The following is a 19570-nucleotide window of genomic DNA, read 5'->3' on the forward strand; positions in this document are numbered from 1 at the left end:
CACTTTATTTTTTAAACATATTAACTAGCTGGGTCATTCCACCATCATGTGTAGGACTATCCTTCTCCTCGATAATTTCATCAACATTTTAATTAAACAGGAGTAAGCACATTTTTTAATATTTATGTTTTATAAAAAGAAACTCTTGACACATTAAATTTATTTGTATGTGTCATGTGTGGGACATCCAAAGTCAACCTCATGTGGATTGCTTCTGCATTACTTAATATTTTTGCTCTGTTAATATAGCGATCACAAAACAAACTGCAGTCTTTGAAAGCTACGATTCCAACGTAAAGAAAACATATCTCATTTGTGGAGAAATAATAATTTGAACAGTCCCACATGTGATGGTCCCTATGTTTCATACAAAAGAAATAATTTTGAAAAATAATGACGAATTTTTTTTTTAAAGAAGTCACATATACTGCGTGATTTCTTAAGAAACTAAATGTTGTTTATTACCCTTCTAAATTATTATTTTTAATGAAATGTATGAAGACCTGCAGACAAATTCTTAAATTTTCATGATTTCAGAAAAAAATACATTATTAAGATCGGGGGACGGCAAAACTACTAGAGCCCAAGGGCGTCCATATAGGGGGGCAAGGAGTCTTGAATTAAAACTTCCTTGCTTTTAGTACTTTTTTCTTTGCAAAAAGATTTCTTCTCCAGCCATTAATGAATAAGTTATTAAAAATGTCAAACTTTAATGTCTCTAATCTGTTCTGAAATTGGTTTTCATGGGGAAAACATCATGCTAAACCGTGGAAAGATTTTGATTCCCTCAGCTTCTAAATATCTAATAGCTCAGGTTAAACGAAACTAAATGGCATCTGATAGTGAGGTATTATGCATTTACTACATTTTGATTTAAACCCTTCAACATTTTATGTTTACATGAATAAAATTCTCCCAAAATCACAGAATAGTAAATAAGCATGAAAGAAATTAATTACCTCGGAAGCAATCAATTCGTGAAGCAATAGAACATTTACTTGCTAAGTACCGAGATATTCTTCCTTTATTCGTTTTACCAGCCCTTCCTATGAATGTTGAGTGATAAATCAAGCCATACTTAGGAGTGTTTCCTCTAGTTTTTAGGGCTCTAAAAGGAAAGAAAATGAAAATTGTGATACAATTTATTTCAGGGCTAGTTCAGGGGGCATGTTTGTTTAAAAAATACATGCCCAAATAAAATTTTACAAACCCAGTTTTTTTTGTTTTAATTTATCACATAGCATTAATCTACAAAACATTAATTTAACAACTTTATAACAGAATCAAGAATTATTTCAATATAAAACATTAAATAAATAGGTCTTAATAAATCATTAAATTACCAATGCTTAATTAAAAAATTACATGCCCAGCCGGGGACGTAAAGATAAAAGATTCATGCCTTGGGCAAGTCGGACAAGATACTTTTCTAGCCATGATTTACTTGAAACTTTATCTTTCAGTCTAATTCAACAGAAAACGCTACTCAGATAACACTAAGTTGTCACCATTAAGTTTGGCCGGGGGGGGGGGGGGAAGACTCCCCAAAGCCATAGGCTTGCAACATCACTGCCTATCATAAAGCAAAATTTTACACAGATCTAAGTAAGGGCTGTTTTGATTCCTACTTCAGGAGGTAAATTCCGGCTCCCTTAGTAAACATAGCATACGTAAGCAGTAGAAAAGTATAAAAAATATAAAGCTGCTTAAAAAAATTTAGGCTGAGTTCAAAAGTTCTTTAACAAAGTAAAAAGTGAGGAAAAGGTATTAACAAAATGCTGAAATGTTACACGTTCTCATGTCTTTCTTAAGACTGTAGTGTGCTTCTTCTCCGGGTAAAAATTAAATTCAAACTTCTTTTATGAATTTTTTTTAATGAAAATAAACAATTGTGCAATTCCCTTTTTTTTAACAACGCATTTATTGGAGGGACATTAATGCCGATTAAGACTAGGTACTATTGAACTTAATAGTAATTAAAACATCTTAGCAAAGATTTTAAAATGCAATTTCTTTTTTGTAAATTTAAATTATTTATCTTTTATTTTAGCAAAAGAGCAAAAAATACTTTGCTTTATTTTTGTAGAGATACTAATTTTGTATTTTGAGAAAAATGCGACCGTAGCGGAAACCCTGGCTTAAAAAGGATAAGATTGTCACAAAAACGAACTTGTAATCTTGTACTATGGCATATACATAAGCTATTAAACTTTGAAATGGATTTATTAACACATAAAAATCAAGAACTACAACTTTTGTTTGTGAAAACATGCATAACATTTTACATAAATCCATTAAAGCTACAAATTTTGATGGTACAATTTATATTTTTACAAGACTTAACTCTTTTCATAGAAAAATACATTTTATTTTGTAACACTAAAAGTCAAAGCATCTCGGTGGAACCTTTAGTTTATGAATCGCCGATAGAGGGCGCTAGTGTTGCTGGGGAGATATTTTGCTGCTCCTGAGATAAGTGATTTTTTACTGTAATTGTTTGACTGCTTTAATTTCAGTATTTTTATTGTATTTTATCATATAATTAAGTATTTTTGTGCTTTTAAGTCTTATTTTTGATTTACTTGCTTTCTTAAAGTGTTTTTCTATTCTTTTTAGCTAAGCCGAAAATGTGCTGATTTCTTGTTGTTAAGCCTGAGTGCCCTGTTAAGTGTGTGTTTTGTTTATTTTAATTTACTGCTTGTCTTAGGATTTAGTAATTCTTGTACCTCTTACTTCCAATGCTTTCAAATTCTAATAATTAGTTTTATTTCTTCAATTTTGCATTTTGTATTGACTTTTTAAGTGTATCATTTTGAGCTAGAATGGGGGTTATATGCATAATGAAGGAGGTTAAAAGTGGTAAAGGGGACAAGTGGATTTCTTGTGATTTATGTCAGATGTTCTGCTTGTTTAAGGGGAAGGATGAGTCTGAGAAGGATTTCTTTTGCACTAAGTGTGTTGAACTCTCAGAAATCAGAATTAGGATGCTTACTTTAGAGGGTGAGTTAGCATTAGGCTGTAGGATCGCAGATGGGGTAAACACTCCAGAGGAAAAGGTGGAAGTTAGTGAAAAGGAGGTGGGCATTAGCTGTGTGTTAGATAGTGGGAAAATTCCAGAGGTAAAGGGGAAAGTTACTGCTGAGGCAACAGACTGGGAAACAAAGGGTATAATTTTGGGAGATTCAATGGTGCGTGAGGTGGGAAACTCAATAGGCAGAGTTAGACGTAAGGTGGCTGGATGTTGTTTGTCAGGGGCTCGGGTGAGAGATGTAAACAAGGTTGCTGAAAAGAAGGGGGTATTTAATAAAGAGGATGTAGTTACTTTGTGGGTGGGAACTAACGATGTAGGCCATAGTAACAACAATGAGTTATAAAGGAATGGGATTCCCTGTTGGACAAAGCAACCAACTGTTCGGCAAATGTCCAAGTGGTTGATTTGCTTCCCAGATATGGAGTGCATAGGAGTTGGTTAAACCAACGGGCTAGGTGTATGAACCTGGTACTCAAGGAAATTTGCGTAAAGCGTAGTAACAGGATTATTGATGTGTGGAGTAAATGTAAACGCGACTGGATTGCTAGGGATGGACTGCATCTGAGCTCTACAGGGGTCAAAATGGTTAGTGGTTTGGTTTTAGAGGATTCAGAATCAAAAAACTAAGTTGGAATGGGGCTCATGGTTTAAGGAGCAAAGTTCGAAAGGGTACTAACTATTGGAATTTTAGTAGAAACGGAAATAGGGTGACTAATAAGAGAAAAGATTTTAACAGTTAGGATTCAAATAATCGCGCAGCATTAAATGAAAGTAAGATGGGCTTACTTAAGGTTTTTTATACAAATGCTCGTAGTATTAGGAACAAGATGGAAGAATTGAAAAGCATAATAATAGACGAGAGGTTGGATATTATTGGAGTTACCAAGACATGGGCTACCGAAAATGACGATGATTTATTATCTATTGCTGGGTATAATTTGTTTAGGCAAGATAGAGCAGGTAAAAGAGGTGGTGGAGTTTTATTTTACGTCAGAGACACTTTAACTTGCAATGAATTGGTAATTAATGATAAACCTAATGAGATTGATATGATTTGGCTGGAGTTGGTGAGCAATAAGGGCAAAAAACTACGTTTAGGGAACATTTATAGGCCACCCAACTTAAGCCAGGGTCAAGACGAACAGATGTTTAGTGTTATTAGCGACATTTCAAGCAAGGGGTCAGTCATCATAATGGGAGATTTTAATTTTCCAGGAATTGATTGGAATAATTTTTGCCATAGCAATAGCAGAGAAGAGGAATTTTTAAAGTAATTGGTGATTGCTTCTTAGATCAAATTGTGACTCGAGGTACTCGACAGGACGTGATTTTGGATCTAGTTTTCTGCGACATGGAAGGGATAGTGACCACAATAGTATTAGGTTTGGGATTAAATTTGATATGCACATAGTAGAGAATTTCAGGTTTGTGCCCAAATTCAGAAATACTGATTTTGTGGCACTTAGGCAGAGTTTGAAAGCAGTTTTTCTTCCGGATTGGACAATAGCGATGTGAATCTTCAGTGGGCAGAGTTTAAGGAAAATCTAGCAAAAACGGTTGGGGACCATGTTCCCTTTAGGAGAAAGGGTGTCAACACTAAAATTTGGCCAATGTGGTTCTCCAGGGAAACTAAAGACGCTCTAAATTACAAGCAAGCCGCTTTTCATAGGTTTAAAGAAACTGGTCACAGTGCAGATAGGCTCCAATATTGTAAGGCAAGGCGTAAACTTAAGTATTTGGTACAGATTCAGAAAAGAGAGTTGGAGCAAAGACTGGCAGATAACATAAACAGGAATCCTGACAGACCCTTTTAAGACTTCAATTACAAACACTTTTTGGGAGAGGGTCCCAAATTCCATTTCTTTTAAATCATTTAAGTATAGCCTAAAAAGAATACAACATCTACAAAAACTTTCATGTCAGAACACCAAAACCATCTCTCATAAATTCACCAAAGATTGCCTAAATTAGTATTTTTAAGACTCCAGTTTTCGATTTTTTTTAAACCTCCCCCTCTCCACTTTTACATCATTAAAGACAGCCTAAACATTTTTGACTTTTAAATTTTTAAGTCTGTAGAGGAGAAATCTCGAACCACTCCTAGCTTCAAAAACTGCTTTCAATTCAGTTTTTCGATATTTTATATACTGGAGCTCTTGAGTAGCCCTCCGCCCCCTCCACTCTCAGATTGTCCAAGATATAAACGTTTTAAGACCTCAGTATGGTGGGCTAATTTGCAGACTTACCCTCTTTGCAAGAACGTTTTTTTCGCTAACTCATGCTGCTGTTATTTTTCTCGTTTCCTGTCCCCACCCCATATTTCCATTCTAGCGAGTGCTAGATTGAATGACATTGGAGTTTAGTGATTCCTCAAGTCTTTTCCAAAAATGCAGGAACGGTTGCCCACCGGTGTTTCAAACCAGCTTGAACCCCCCCCCCCCCCCCCGATTTTTTTCAAAATCCTAATTTTCATTAAAATTTGAAAAATCTCTCATAGCTCCCATTTTACCTGGTATGTGGACGCCCTTTGCTGTGGCGTAAACATTTCATCTCGTCAGCAACCACTCTCAATCGGTGATTCAGATTCAACTCTAAATGACATTTAAAAGAGCACACATAATTTTCATTTATGCGTGTATAATTTGCAAAGAAAAAACCGCAAATGAAAAAAAACGAAGGGATGATCGAAAATAGCAAGAGAAAAGGCTACATTTTCAATTAAAGTCGATTATTTTGAAAAAACCAAGGAGAATAAATAGCGAGCAACTCCGCGGTCTGCAATGGAGCAAGTTGGAAATACCTAAGCTATACCTAAAAAAAGTAAAACGTCGCGAGTCTAAAAGCCACTCCTCCAAAAGCACGTTGCAAACAAAACAAACCCATGGCGGAAAACTGACAGAATGTAAATGTAAAATTCGTGGTTATGCAACGGTCCAGTAATTAAAGCATATTTTTCAAACACTCGGTTTTTTCTTTTTTAAGTAAAAACTGAAAGCCATCGAATTTCTTTCCGTCCTGACCTCCATCTCTGAAATTTTGTCCAAGACGGAAATCCGTCCTGAGACAGAAGGTCTTGCACCCATGAGCTAGCAACTAAGCCAATAAGATGCTTGGGTTTATCAATAGATCTGTTTCAAACAAATCTAAAAAGGTTCTTCCTCCCTTATATAGAAGTTTGGTAAGACCTCATTTGGAGTATGCTGTTCAGTTTTGGTCTCCTTATCTTAAGAAAGATATTAATGTATTGGAAAGGGTTCAAAGGGCTACACTGCTAATAAATGGACTTTCTCATTTAGACTATGATTCCAGGCTTAGAAGGCTAAAAATGTACAGTCTTGAGCAAAGAAGAGACCGAGGGGATATGATCATGGGTGCAAGTTTGGTGATGTATTCAAGACGGAAAATATTTTCAGTCCCCCCCTTCCGGCATGCGTGCTTAAGGAAAAATTTGTGTAGAAATGTTGCAGGTTTTTAACAATGCCAGTTTTTGAATCTGTGTTTGATTTGAATTTTAAGCCTTTTAAATTGTAATATTGAAGCATTTTGATATCGTAATTCCAAAAAACCTAAAAACCACCAATAATGGGGGGGGGGGGTCTGGGGGTTCTCCTCCAGAACTTTTTTTAAATTGAAGTCCAAAAACGCAATGGTAGGCCATTTTGGTAAATTTCAGGGAAAGAAGGGGTTTAGGGACTCTTACATCAATTATTTCAAACTGATAGTCCCAAAATTACAATATTGGGCAACCTTCCTTCAAAAATATTAGAGAAAGAGGGGGGGGGTGCGCTCTGGGCTCCCCCGAAATGAAGCTTTAAAAACGAAATTGTACTCCATCTTTCACCCGTTTATATGCTTTTTGGCTGCATTATCGAAGGGATGGAGTTCAGGAACCCTCCTTCGGCAATATTTCGAAATTGAAGTTCCAGTTTTAGACGATGTTGGATAATGTTAGGTGTAAAAGCGTTCAATGTTGGATAATGTTAAAGGTAAAAGCGTTCGCAGCTCCCCGCCATTAGTTTTTTCTGATCGTAAACATTTTTATTGCAGCAATAAAATCCCTTGGTACATAAGATTTTCACTTTTGCAACATAAATCAGTTCTGATCGGAAAGTCTACCCAAAGTAGCGGCAACAAACCAGAAAAAAAAGGAAAGGTTGGGGAATGCATGGGCGACTAATGATAATGGACTAGCACCGTACAGTCTTCATTTGAAAAAGAATTCTTTTATAAGATAGCAGGTGGTGAAATTAGCAATAGAAAAAAACTGCTGAAGTAGATTTATTTTTTAAACCAGGTACACTTTCTAATATTCATTAATTAAAAAAAGAAAAAGGAGAACTGAATCCTTACCCCAGGCAGGGCCCCCAAATCACATCCCTCTTAAGGCACTCAAATATAGCATAAAGTGGCGTTTTAAATATTTCAGCATCAAAAAATTTTCGGAAGAGAACACTCGAACCCCATTTGTCTTAGTTCATAACAAATGTCCTAAATTTGAATTTTTAAGGTCTCAGTTTCAAAATTTTTTTCTAGGAATAGTACCCTCCTTATTTTAAACATGACTTATGACCGTCTAAAAGTTTTAATGCTTTAATTTCGGAAACTTTTTGAAAGAAGCTTCCTATACCCTACCTTTTAAGTCATACAAAGACAGCCCAAAACAAAGCTCTTAAAATTTCATAAACGGAAATATTTCGGGCCAGGCGGCGGAATATCCCCCCCCCCCCCCATTGTGTTTACTAAAGACTGCAAGTTTGTGTTTCAGATTTAATTTCCCATTGAAAGAGCAACTCCCCTCCCCACATTGCGAAAGACAACCCAAAGTTTTAAAACTTCAATTTCTGAAATGTTTCAAGAAAGACCCTCCCCTCCCACCCCCTGAATTTTCTATCTCTTAACTCACTCAAAAATAGCCAAAATAGTATTTTAATACTTCAGTACAGAGAAATTTTTGGAGAAGAGAGCATCCAAACTCCTTCCCCTAAGTTCACTAAATTTGACTTAAATTTGCGGTTCCCCCTTTTCATCACCGAAGTTTTAAGAATTTAAGTTCCAAATTTATTGAGAGAAAGCCTCTGAATTCTCTCTTCTTAAGTCCTCCAAAGACGACCTAAAGATGGGTTCTGAACACTTCATCTTTGAATATTTTTCGGGGATGAGGGGGGGGGGGCACGAACCCCAAGACAGTCTAAAGTTGCGCTTTTCAGACTCCAGTTTCGGAATTTCGCCTAAAGAGAGCCCTCCCCCCCCCCCCACTCTTGACATTGCTAAAGACAGCCTAAAAGTTTTAAGGCTTCAATTACAAACACGTTCCGGGAGAGGGTCCCAATTTCACTTTCTCTTAGGTCATTTAAGTATAGCCTCAAACAGTTTTCAATACGTCAGCTACAAAACATTTTCAAGTTAGAACACCAAAACTATCTCTCATAAATTCACCAAAGATTGCCTAAATTACAGTAATTTCCGGAAGAAACGCCGCGGCGCATACGTGTTTAAAAGTAAAATTTTATTCAGCTGCGGCGTTTTTAGCGCTGCGGCGTTTCGAAGCGAAAAAAAAAAAAAAATCCGGCCGCGAATCCAAACAATCAAGCTGGGAGAAAGGAGATTTCAGGTTTAATCCTCGTTTTCCCCCTCCTACTCATTCCATGAAATAGACTGAACTACACCCCACCCGTTCGGTGAAATGGATTGATCCATACCTGTTTCGGCGGGAGCGTGCTAGGAGCGAGCACGTGGCGTGATATTTGTTGCATTCTTTCGCTCGCATATCTCTTGCTTGTATCTTTCTTCGCTCTCCTCAACTCTTTCGCTTGTATTGCAGCTTCTTGCAGCGCTCGCTGAGCGAAAAGTGAATTTTTGTCAGTCGCACCTCTAAATTTATTTACGATGGCCCCTAAGCGACATCGCAGTTACACTGCAGGATTCAAATTGACGGTCATCGGTAGAGCTGCTGAAATTGGTAACAGGGCGGCTGGAAGAGAATTCGACGTAGATGAGAGATGTGTTCGTCGCTGGCGCTTGGAGAAGGAAAATTTGGAAAAGATGCAAAAATCGAAACGTACGTGCGAGACGGAGCGGAACTGTGAAATGGCCCCAACTAGAATCGCAACTTGCCGCATGGATAAAAGAGCAGAGGGAAAAGGGCTTTCCCGTATCAACAATAAAAGTTCGCCTGCAAGCCAAGAAAATGGCTCAGTTAATGAACGTGAAAGATTTCAAAGGCGGGTCATGCTGGTGTTATCGTTTCATGACTCGTCACAAAATTTCCGTTCGCTGTAAAACGACGACTAGTCAACAGTTACCTAGTGACTGGCAGGAAAAAAAACTGCCTTCTTGGATTTCGTCAAAAATTCAGTCGAGAATGGGAAGTTCTCGCTTTCGCAAATCATCAACATGGATGAAACGCCTTTGACGTTCGACTGCCCGGCAAACAGAACTGTCGACCAGACTGGTGTAAAAACTGTGTCCATCACTACGACTGGTCACGAGAAGACCTCATTCACTTGCGTGTTGGCTTGTGCTGCTGACGGTGCAAAATTAAACCCTCTTCTAATATTTAAGAGGAAAACAATACCAAATGGAAATTTCCCCAAGGACGTCATCATCACGGCGAACGAAAAAGGGTGGATGAACGAGGTCGTGATGATGGAATGGCTCAAAAGTGTTTGGCGGCGCCGGAAAGGAGCCTTTTTCCAGCCTAAGGGCCTACTGGTGATGGACAGTATGCGGTCCCACCTGCTGGATACTGTCAAAACAAAGTGCAAAGCACTCTCGGCCACGTTAGCCATAATTCCTGCCGGCCTGACCAAAGTTCTACAACCATTGGACTTATCGGTGAACAAGGCCTTCAAAGCTGAAATGCGACGGCAGTGGGAGGCTTGGATGAGTGACGGTTTACATTCCTTCACTAAGGGGGGGAAAATGCGCCGTGCCTCCTATGAAGAAGTTGCCACTTGGGTGTCAACCTCGTGGAATTGTGTGACAGAAAAAATAATCATGTCTGGATTCAGCCAAGCAGGCATTTGTGTTAGTGAAAATGACTTTGTTGAGGATGATGATGAGGTTGATGAACCTGAACCTCACATAGTGTCATCTACCAATATAGATGAGGACATGTTAAAATTGTTTAATTCCGATACGGAAGAATCAGATTTTGAAGGTTTTTAATGTGTGTAATGCTTGAAAATATATCTTTTTATTTATGTCAAAATGTGGTTTGTTTAATTTATAGCAAAATTTGTTTATGTGTTTTTATTTGTCAGAATATGTGTTAAAACTGTTAAAATCACTTTCCATCAATGCATTTACTTAATTACTAACGGCGTTTATCGTTTTTATAAAGGTAAGTTCATTGATAATTAAGTTTTTAGCTTCGTTAGTATGCGGCGTTTACGGTGATGCGGCGTTTCTGTGCATTTCAAAAATTTTTAAAGCGTTTTTTGGGGAGTGCGGCGTTTCTTCCGGAAATTACTGTAGTGTTTTTAGGACTCCAGTCTTCTATTTTTTTAAAAACCTCCCTCTCCCCATTTTTACGTAATTAAAGACAGCCTACACATTTTTGACTTTTAAATTTTTAAGAGTTTGCAGAGGAGAAATCCCGAACCATTCCTAGCTTCAAGAATTGCTTTCAATTCAGTTTTTCAATATTTTATACTGCAGCACTAGAGTAGCCCCCCCCCCCCCCCTAGATTGTCCAAGATATAAACGTTTTAAGATCTCAGTATCGAGGGTTAATTTGCGGACTTTCCCTCTCTGCAAGAGCAGGGTTTATTCGCAAACTTGTGCTGCCTTCATTTTTCTCCTTTCCTTTCTCTCCCCCTCCCCCCCCATATATTTTAGTGAGTGTTACATAGAATGACATTGGAATTTAGTGGTTCCTTAAGTCTTTGTTAAAAATGCAGGAATGGCCCCATTGATGTTTCAAACCAGCTAGAAATACCCCCCCCCCCGATTCTTTCAAAAATTCCCATTTTTATTAAAATCTTCAAAACTCCTGATAGTTCCCGTTTTACCTGGTATGTGGACGCCATTTGCTGTGGCATAATTATTTCATCTCGCCAGCAATCACTCTCAATTGGTGATTTAGATTCAACTCGAAGACATTTTAAGAGCACACATAGTTTTCATTTCTGTATGTAAAGTTTTCAGAAAAAGAAAAATGCAAATGAAAAAAAAATGAAAGGATGATTAAAAATAGCAGGAGAAAAGGACTAGCAATAGAGATGATTATTTCGAAAAATCAGGGAGAATAGCGAGCAACACCTCCATCTGCAATGCAGTGAGTTGGAAATAACAGAAACCTAAAAAAAAAAAAAACTCAAATGGCACGAGTCTAAAAGCTACTCATCCAAAAGCACGATGCAAGCAAAACAAGCCCATGGTCGAAAATGGAGAGAATGTCGATGTAAAGGAAAATGGAGTCTTGATGTAAGTTCAATTCGTGGTCATGGAACAGTCCAGTAATTAAAGCATATTTTTCAAATACTCAATTTTTTTCTTTTTAAAGAAAAAACTGAAAGAAAAGTCATCGAATTGCTTTCGGTCCCGACCTCAGTCTCGGAAATTTTGCCGAAGACGGAAATCCGTCCTGAGACGGAAGGTCTTGCACCCATGGATATGATTCAGTTGTTTAAATTTATTAAAATGAAAGATGTTACGGGGCTGAAGTTTAGTACTGAAAACAGGACAAGGGGTCATTGTTTTAAGCTATTTAATTCTCAGGCTAACACGGATATTAGGAAAAATTATTATAGCAGGGTAGTGGAACCTTGGAACAGCTTACCGGAAGAGGTGGTAATGAGTACGGGAGTAGATAGTTTTAAGAGGGCCATTGATTTTCACTATGAATTGTAAATTGACTAGGACCAGTCTAGCTGGGCCCAGACCTGTTGCTGGTCGTCACTTTTGTATTTGTATTTTCAAAAACAAAATAAGTGGTCATTAACAAATGATGCCATGCATTGATCAGTGAAATTGTGAGGTAGAGAGTAACAAGTGTGATTTTTAAAGTAGCATGCTTATAAAGGTCAAGATTCGGAAAATTTCTAAGTGGCCAGTGGCCACTAGACTCAAAAAACTTGGTGGCCACCACTGTCGCCGAGTTTCGAAGTACAAAATGGGAGGAGTTTTTACTACTTTCATGAAAAAACAAATAAATAGAACTTTACAGAATTATTTTAAAAGCTATAAACATGCAAATTATGTTTTTTTTTCCCAAAATAAATAGATAAATAAATCCAGACCTGGATACGCATACCCGCAAGACCCTGCAATGCGAGAGGGCCCACGTCCTTAAGGGGCTCAACGTCTCAAGAAATTGTAGAAAAATGGAAATAAACTAGCACTAAGACTTAACTATTTTTGGAAATATAGGCATTTAAAGAATCTTCTAGTCTACTTCCATCTTGGAAGTGACCAAATATGTCGACTGCGCTAAAAATTAAGATTTAGGTTTTTGAATTTGTAGCATAAAAATAATTATAAAATGTAAAATTCTCATAAAACACCAATTTAATTGAACTGTTATAGCTTTTAGCACATTAGCGTCCAATGCAATAAGGATAAGCTGAAATTTTAAATACAAAATTCTTCATTTTTTAAGAAAACTTTTAAATAATAAAAAATAAATTGCTTTACAGCACATTTTGCATTATTTTTATTAGTTTGCATTTGAATAAACATCAAATCTGCTTTGTTTTTGCAAACTTAAGCACTTTAGTTTTGTCTACTTCCATCTTGTGTGTGACCAAATATGGCGTCTATGTTTCACACGTTGTTAGATGTAACTGTGAACCGCACGCAATAGTGATTGCACGTATAGTCGTGTTCCAAATGTTTATTAGTTGGTTTCAAATAAATGTATTGTGTTGTTTTGTACATGTTTGGCTCCTACTTTTAATATCGCTCTCTAAATAAATAAACCAACTGACATGGTGTCAGGAGTTGAAACCAATATATTAAGTGGATCGCAAAACCATTAAAGATGTTTTGGTTTTCTTTAAATGAGCGTTTAATTTTCACGAAGGAAATTATTCAACGTTGAAGATCCTACAGTGGATAAATTTTGTTAAGAAGTAAGCAACCATGATTTAAAATGGATTCATTCCGTGCTCCTGGAGAACTTAATTTCTCATCAGGAATTTAAAAAGAATTATGGAAAAAGTGGAAACAACAGTTGGAAAATTACTTGATAGTGACAGAAAAAGACGCCAAATCTGACAAAATGAAAATTGCGATTTTGTTGAATTTATTGGGAAATCAAGACTTAGAAAAATTAAACACATTCAGTTTTGATGGCGATTCTTAAAAAGTGATAATTTCGAAGATGTTATTGCAAAATTTGAGGACTTTTGCTCGCCAAAGCAGAATGTAGTTTTTGAATGCTACAAGTTTTTTCATGCAGTCAAAAAGAGGGAGAATTATTCGATGACTATTAATATGACTTTAATTCAGTTGAAAACCTCAGCATCGATTTGTGAATTTGAAGAACAAACAGATGGACTAATCCGTGACAGGATTATACTTGGGATACGTGACCAAGGACTTAGAGAAAGATTGTTAAGGGAGCTAAGCTTAACTCTAATCAAAGCAGCTAAATTGCAGAAACGAGCCAAGAGCATTTAAGGTTGATGAAAGGCGCTGAAGCACCGATATTTAATGAAACTAGCGTGGATGTCGTCCAGCGGAAAAGTTTACTAAGAAAAATATGCCTGTTAAATCGTCACAAAATGCTGAGTTTGACTGCAAGAAATGCGGAAGACGTCATAAAGTAAGACAGTGTCCAGCATATGGAAATTGAAATGCACCAAATGTAAAAAGGAAAATCATTTTGCTATTGGTTGCCAATCACATGGAAGAAAAGTTCACGAGTTTAAAGAACAAAGCGAACTTTGTGTTTTTATTGATTCAGTACACTCTGCCAAGGTAAAAGAGACAAATTCATGGAATAAGAATGTAATTTTGTCAAATGATAAGCAAAGTTTAAGTATGAATTTTAAGCTTGATACTGGATCTGAAGTCAATACAATTTCTTATAGGGAAATTAAAAGCCTAGTAAGGAAACAAGATCTTAAGCCAACGAGCGTTACTCTACTGTCATATGCGAATCATAAAATTATTCTGGAAGGAATTGCTTTATTTAAATGCTCTACAGATAAGCTTAGAGATATTGAACTAGAATTTTACATTGTGAATTTTGAGTCAAAACTTATTTCAGGATTAGAGGCGTGTAGTAAGTTAACGTTTGAAAGAGTTGACATACTGAAAATTGAAAGTAAACAGATTATTGACCAATTTAAGAGTGTATTCAGTGGAACTGGTAAATTTCCTGATGAACCACACAAGATTGTTTTAAAAGATGATGCTGTTCCAGTTGTAAATCCTCCTAGACCGGTACCACAAGCGCTACAGGGTAGACTAAAAGAGTCACTTCATCCTCACGATAATCCTTATAGACCATTTGAAAAAGTTAGTGCTGATTTGATGAGTTTTGGAAACAAGTCTTTCTTAATTTTGATTGACTATTATTCAAAGTGGTTGGAAGTTTGTGAACTTAATGATAAGTCTGCAAATGAAGTTATTGACAAGCTTAAGTCTATTTTCACAAAATCCAGTGTTCCAGATAAAGTAGTCTCAGATAACATTCCATTTAATAGCTACTTATACAAGCAATTTGCCAAAGAATGAGATTTTGAATACATCTTCATGAGCCCACACTATTCACCTAGTAATGGTATGGTGGAAAGAGGAGTAGGAATAGTCAAACCTTTATTCAGAAAAGCAAAGGAGGACAACAAAGATTATCATGTAGGTTTAATGGAGTACCGAAATACCCCCATTGCAGAATAGATCTCTCTCCTGCTCAAATGATGTTTAACCGAAGGCTCAAAACTAAGTTACCCCATAACCAGTAAATTATTAAATGCACAGCTTTTCAGTAATATAAGAGAACTAGTATGTTGTGGCCATCACGAAACTTTCTTCTATATTTTTCCTTTTTCTGATCCCTCCCCATGCTTGACGAGGAAGCAATATTCCCCACAAAAACGAAATTACACATGCAAAAACTTGACGACCATCCCAGTGTCTGAATTATTGTAAAAACAAAACATTGAAAGTTACTTTAAAAGCCTTACTTGAATTAATTACAAATATTTTATTTATTAACAAACATAAGATGGCAACAGTTAAAAATTTTAAATCATTGAGATAATATTTCCGATCATTTCCATACAATTAAAATCACGAGAAATACGCAGACGACAATCTATTACGATTTATCTTTCTTATTGTTGCATTAATAAAACTATTTTTATTCGCAAAAAAAAATAAATAAACACCCCTTGGAGCGATTGGTGTCAAAATTGAACCAAAGCCTGTTTACGTATGGACTCACATATATTCCAAATTTCAACCAGAACGTAGCATTACTTCTCGAGATAGGGCACTCACAATGGAAAAAAAGAACGGGCGATTGCGCTACCCCCTTTTTAGCTGTTGACACCAAAATAAATTCAGCTCTTATCCCCACTAAGGGCTACTTGTCAAAAAATTTTTGTTTGATTCCGTTTATTATTTCTTGAGATACAGCAGTCACAATTGACGACAAAAAACGTTCTATAACTCAACCCCCGTTTGAGCTATTGACACCAAAATTGAATCAGCACCTGCTCCTGTTAGTGGCAACATATGGACCAAATTTTGTTTGATTCCGCCAGTTACTTCCTGAGGAATAGCAAGCACGCATAACTCAAAAAAAGTCCCATTGCTCCACCCCCCTTGGAGGAATTCGCGCCAAAAACCAATGGGCACAAGTTCACATAGCGGCACATATGTGTACCGAATTTCGTTCGATTTCATGCGGTAGTTTTTGCTGTAGAGTGGCCACAAAAAACTGGTCACACACAGACGTGACACACACACATACGCACATACATACACACAGACAGACAGACAGACATTTTCCAAAAATAGTCGAAATGGACTCAGCACACCTCAAAACGTTCGAATTCGTCAAAATTCGAAATTCGAAAATTTGCACGAATCCAATACTTTCTTCTATATATTAGATATAGAAGAAAGTAAAAAAAAGAAGCATGAGGGATGCTTGGAAGAATTTACTGAGAAGTTATTAAGACTATGATGTTATTTATTTATTTTATTGTTGTTTAAGTGATAATGTGGCAAATATAGAAACAGTTTTCACATTTGTAAGCAAAAAAAAAAAAAAAAAAATACATATTGTTTTCTGTTTCCTTGCTCATTTGCATTTTCTCCTGGGTACTTCATGATGAAAATTTATTCGAACTATTTTTAATACACGCAATTAGTGATGTCCGGTGGGAAGGTAAATATTTTTTTGGGTATTTATCCAAAGACAGAGTAAATCTCTTAGTAATTGCGCACTTTGCCAAAAAAAACTTTAGGTGGTATCAAAAGGTGATGATTTTCTTTTTAAAACAAACTAAAATGAAAATTAAAAAAAAAAAAATTTATATATTATAATTTCTTTAATTAAAGGCATAATGAAATCTTATCAAAAAAACTGTCAGAATTTAGAATGAACTATTCTAAAACTTAAATAAGATGGCACGATAATTTAATTTTTTATGGGGTAAAGCAAAGGGATATAAGTTTAATTTTGTCACATAGATGGCGTAGCACAACTTTTTATCTTTGATTTTTCATAATATCATGCTACCAGTTAATTTTGGCTTTGAGTTGTAATCAGTTTGTTCAAAGCTTCCTAAATCATAATGCCTATCACATTTGTTTAAAAGTGATCCTCCGCCAGTACACAAACAACGCTACTACCTGATGGCAATACATAGATGGTATTGCTATGATGATGGATCCAAACAATTCTAATCAAATCGTTAATTGGTTAATTTTAAAATTTGAAAGTTAACCAATTGTTTTCTCCACTTTTAATTCCTAATGCTTTCGAACTTCGATACTTGGCAGTAGGCAGAAGACAAAAAATATGCTTACTGGGATGATTTTGCTCTATGTTAAAAGGGAGAACGCGATAGACATTTAGTATTTAGGAGGCGTTAGTTTGTCACTCACTTTGTATTTGTACTAATAAAACTTGAAATTTTGCTTTGAAAAGTGAAAAACAAAAAAAGATGGGGACATTGATTAGGCATATCCAACACATTTAATGTGAATATCATATTAGATTGCTAAGTTGTTTCACACAATAGTTCTTTAATTATGTGATAAAAATACAATTTTTGGGCAAAAATTTATTGTTTTGTATATGGTTGGTTATATATATACATAGTGGAATAGACAGAAAAGTATTTTAGTTGAATATAAATTTTTGAAATAAATACCTGGGTAAATACCCATTTTGTGGGTTCTGGACCACCAAAATTTGTCACTGCATTGGATTGTTGGGTAACTTGATGTAACACATTAATCAAATTTTTTATTGCATAATGCACTCAAAAGTTTTATGTATGTGCGCATATTATATGCGCAAGTATATGTGCACATATTTCACATAACCATCTGCGTAAAAGAGAGGCAGCTCGGTGTTTGCGAACGAGAAAGGGGGAAGAATTGCAGCATCTCTTGTCTCATTGGTGGCGATTTCGGTTTTTCGAGGCTTAAGGTGATGGCAAAAGATTGTGGAAAAATTGGAGCAAATTAAGAAGGACGAAGGAAACTTCAGTGAATTAGGACTTTTTGGGGGGCTTCACAGGGATTTAGTTTTTGATATCAATCCAGCACTCTAAACAGTTAAATAACTCTAGTTACAACGGAATTGTTTTCCGAGTTCACTTAGATCATTCTTCGATGTGCCTTCTGACATTTCTATATCTTATCATTGTGCTTGTGCAGCATTTTTACTTTTTTCGAAAAGTTAAAAATAAGTGAAATTTGTCTGTGAACTTCACTGCAATCATTGATTTTAGAATGATAACTGCAGCCCCCCCCTCCCCCAAAGCGATGGCCCATCCCTCAAGCGTTACGAAGTATCCTTCAAGAATAAAAGCCAAAGTAAATTAAGAAGTTACTTTTTAAAGAAAGAAATACTCCTTCAAAAAACTTTCTTAAAAATTCTAATGGCCCAATCTGCACCATGCTCCTCCCTCCCCCTTGCCTGGGCCCCTGGTTTATTAGCATTTTTGTTTCTTAGAGTTTATTTTACTGGTATAGAGTGGTTTCTACGATTTTTTAGTAATTTTTTTAGGTAATAGAAATCTTTATTAAAAAAAATAGATTTTTTTCGGCCCCGCTCTTTTTTCCCCAAACCCGAGGCACAAAATGCAGGAACATTTTACCCCTTCTTGTTGGAAGAGTAAGAAGTAATTTGCAACAGATTCAAACTTTTTTTTTATGTTCGGGTTTTGTGTTTTTTTCGCTTAGTTTTACTGTACTATTGGGGGGTGGGGAGAGTGCAAACAGAGACAGTTTCTTCTTTATCCCTAAGGTTGTTTAATCAATAGAGTAAAAGGAAATCTGGGTAAAATAAACAACCTTACAGGCCCAAGAGCAGTTTTTTTTTTAACTGTAAATTGATGTTGAATAGTTTTAACATTGAGGATAAGGAAAGCACAGATAATCGGTGCATCAATAATTTTGCACTTTCGTAACATAATCTGCTAATAAGGTGCAGGAAATTAGTCTCGATAAAAAGGCAGAAGCAGGGTTTGAAATAGGGTTCAATTTCTAGGGTGGGGGAGGGGGGAATGTTCCCCTTTACTTCAGATTCCAAGGGGGATTTTTTGAGAAAGAATTTTTATAAGTACAGAAAATTTGTTTAGAATCTTTTAATAATTCATTTTTTTTCTATTTATTCATTTTTAAATTATAATTTTTTTAGAGTAATATCAACACCACACACCACATTTTCAAATAATTATTCAGCAATTTCACCATTTTATTTTATTATTTCATTTTTAATAAAATATTTTACAGCTAAGTAACATACACATACACTCAATTATTTTTTTAAATAGACCATTTTCTGGATCTAATTATCTGAATGGGGTTCGGTCCCCATTGATTAGAATAAAATTCCTATTGCACAAAGCCGTTCTTCCTGACGATCAAAAAGGTAAAGTAAAAAATTTCCTATGTCAATTGAATCAATTATTCCTATATCAGTTGATGTCGGCGGATCGGAATTCATCGATGTAACTTGAATTACTTTGAATTCAGAGACTCTTTATTAAAAATTTATCCATCTTTCCAAAATGAAAAAGGAGCTATGGAGTTTGAAATTTTTAAAATATAACGTCAGGGTGGCGACAGGAACTGGAAAAAAAAGTTCCCCGACTTTTCCCTGATTTACGTTATCAACGATAATGGTTTCCTTTCTTTGCCCTACCTGAAAAGCATTGCATATTAAATAAAATGCAGTGTTTAGAACGGTTTAAGCTGTTAAATAAAAATATATTTCGAAAAGATGCTCCTTTTTTTTTTGGTAAAAATAGTGCATTAAATTATCGACAGAGAAATATTGTAGGAAATCTAAAACAAATACTTTACTTCCATGAACCAGTTAACATAAGAATTCTAAGAAATTAT

The 19570-nt window shown here is 35.8% G+C and overlaps 1 protein-coding gene across 1 annotated transcript in view; it reads right to left on the minus strand.

Annotated features, from left to right (window-relative positions):
- LOC129230155 (nucleolar protein 56-like) overlaps positions 1–19570 on the minus strand; it is an 82615-nt gene that overhangs the window by 28812 nt on the left and 34233 nt on the right. Inside the window, exon 8 of the mRNA XM_054864557.1 lies at positions 960–1108. Coding sequence (XP_054720532.1) covers positions 960–1108 — 149 coding nt within the window. The remainder of the gene's footprint in view (positions 1–959; positions 1109–19570) is intronic.

Source organism: Uloborus diversus, chromosome 9 (assembly GCF_026930045.1).
Source record: "Uloborus diversus isolate 005 chromosome 9, Udiv.v.3.1, whole genome shotgun sequence".
Classification (NCBI taxonomy): domain Eukaryota; kingdom Metazoa; phylum Arthropoda; class Arachnida; order Araneae; family Uloboridae; genus Uloborus; species Uloborus diversus.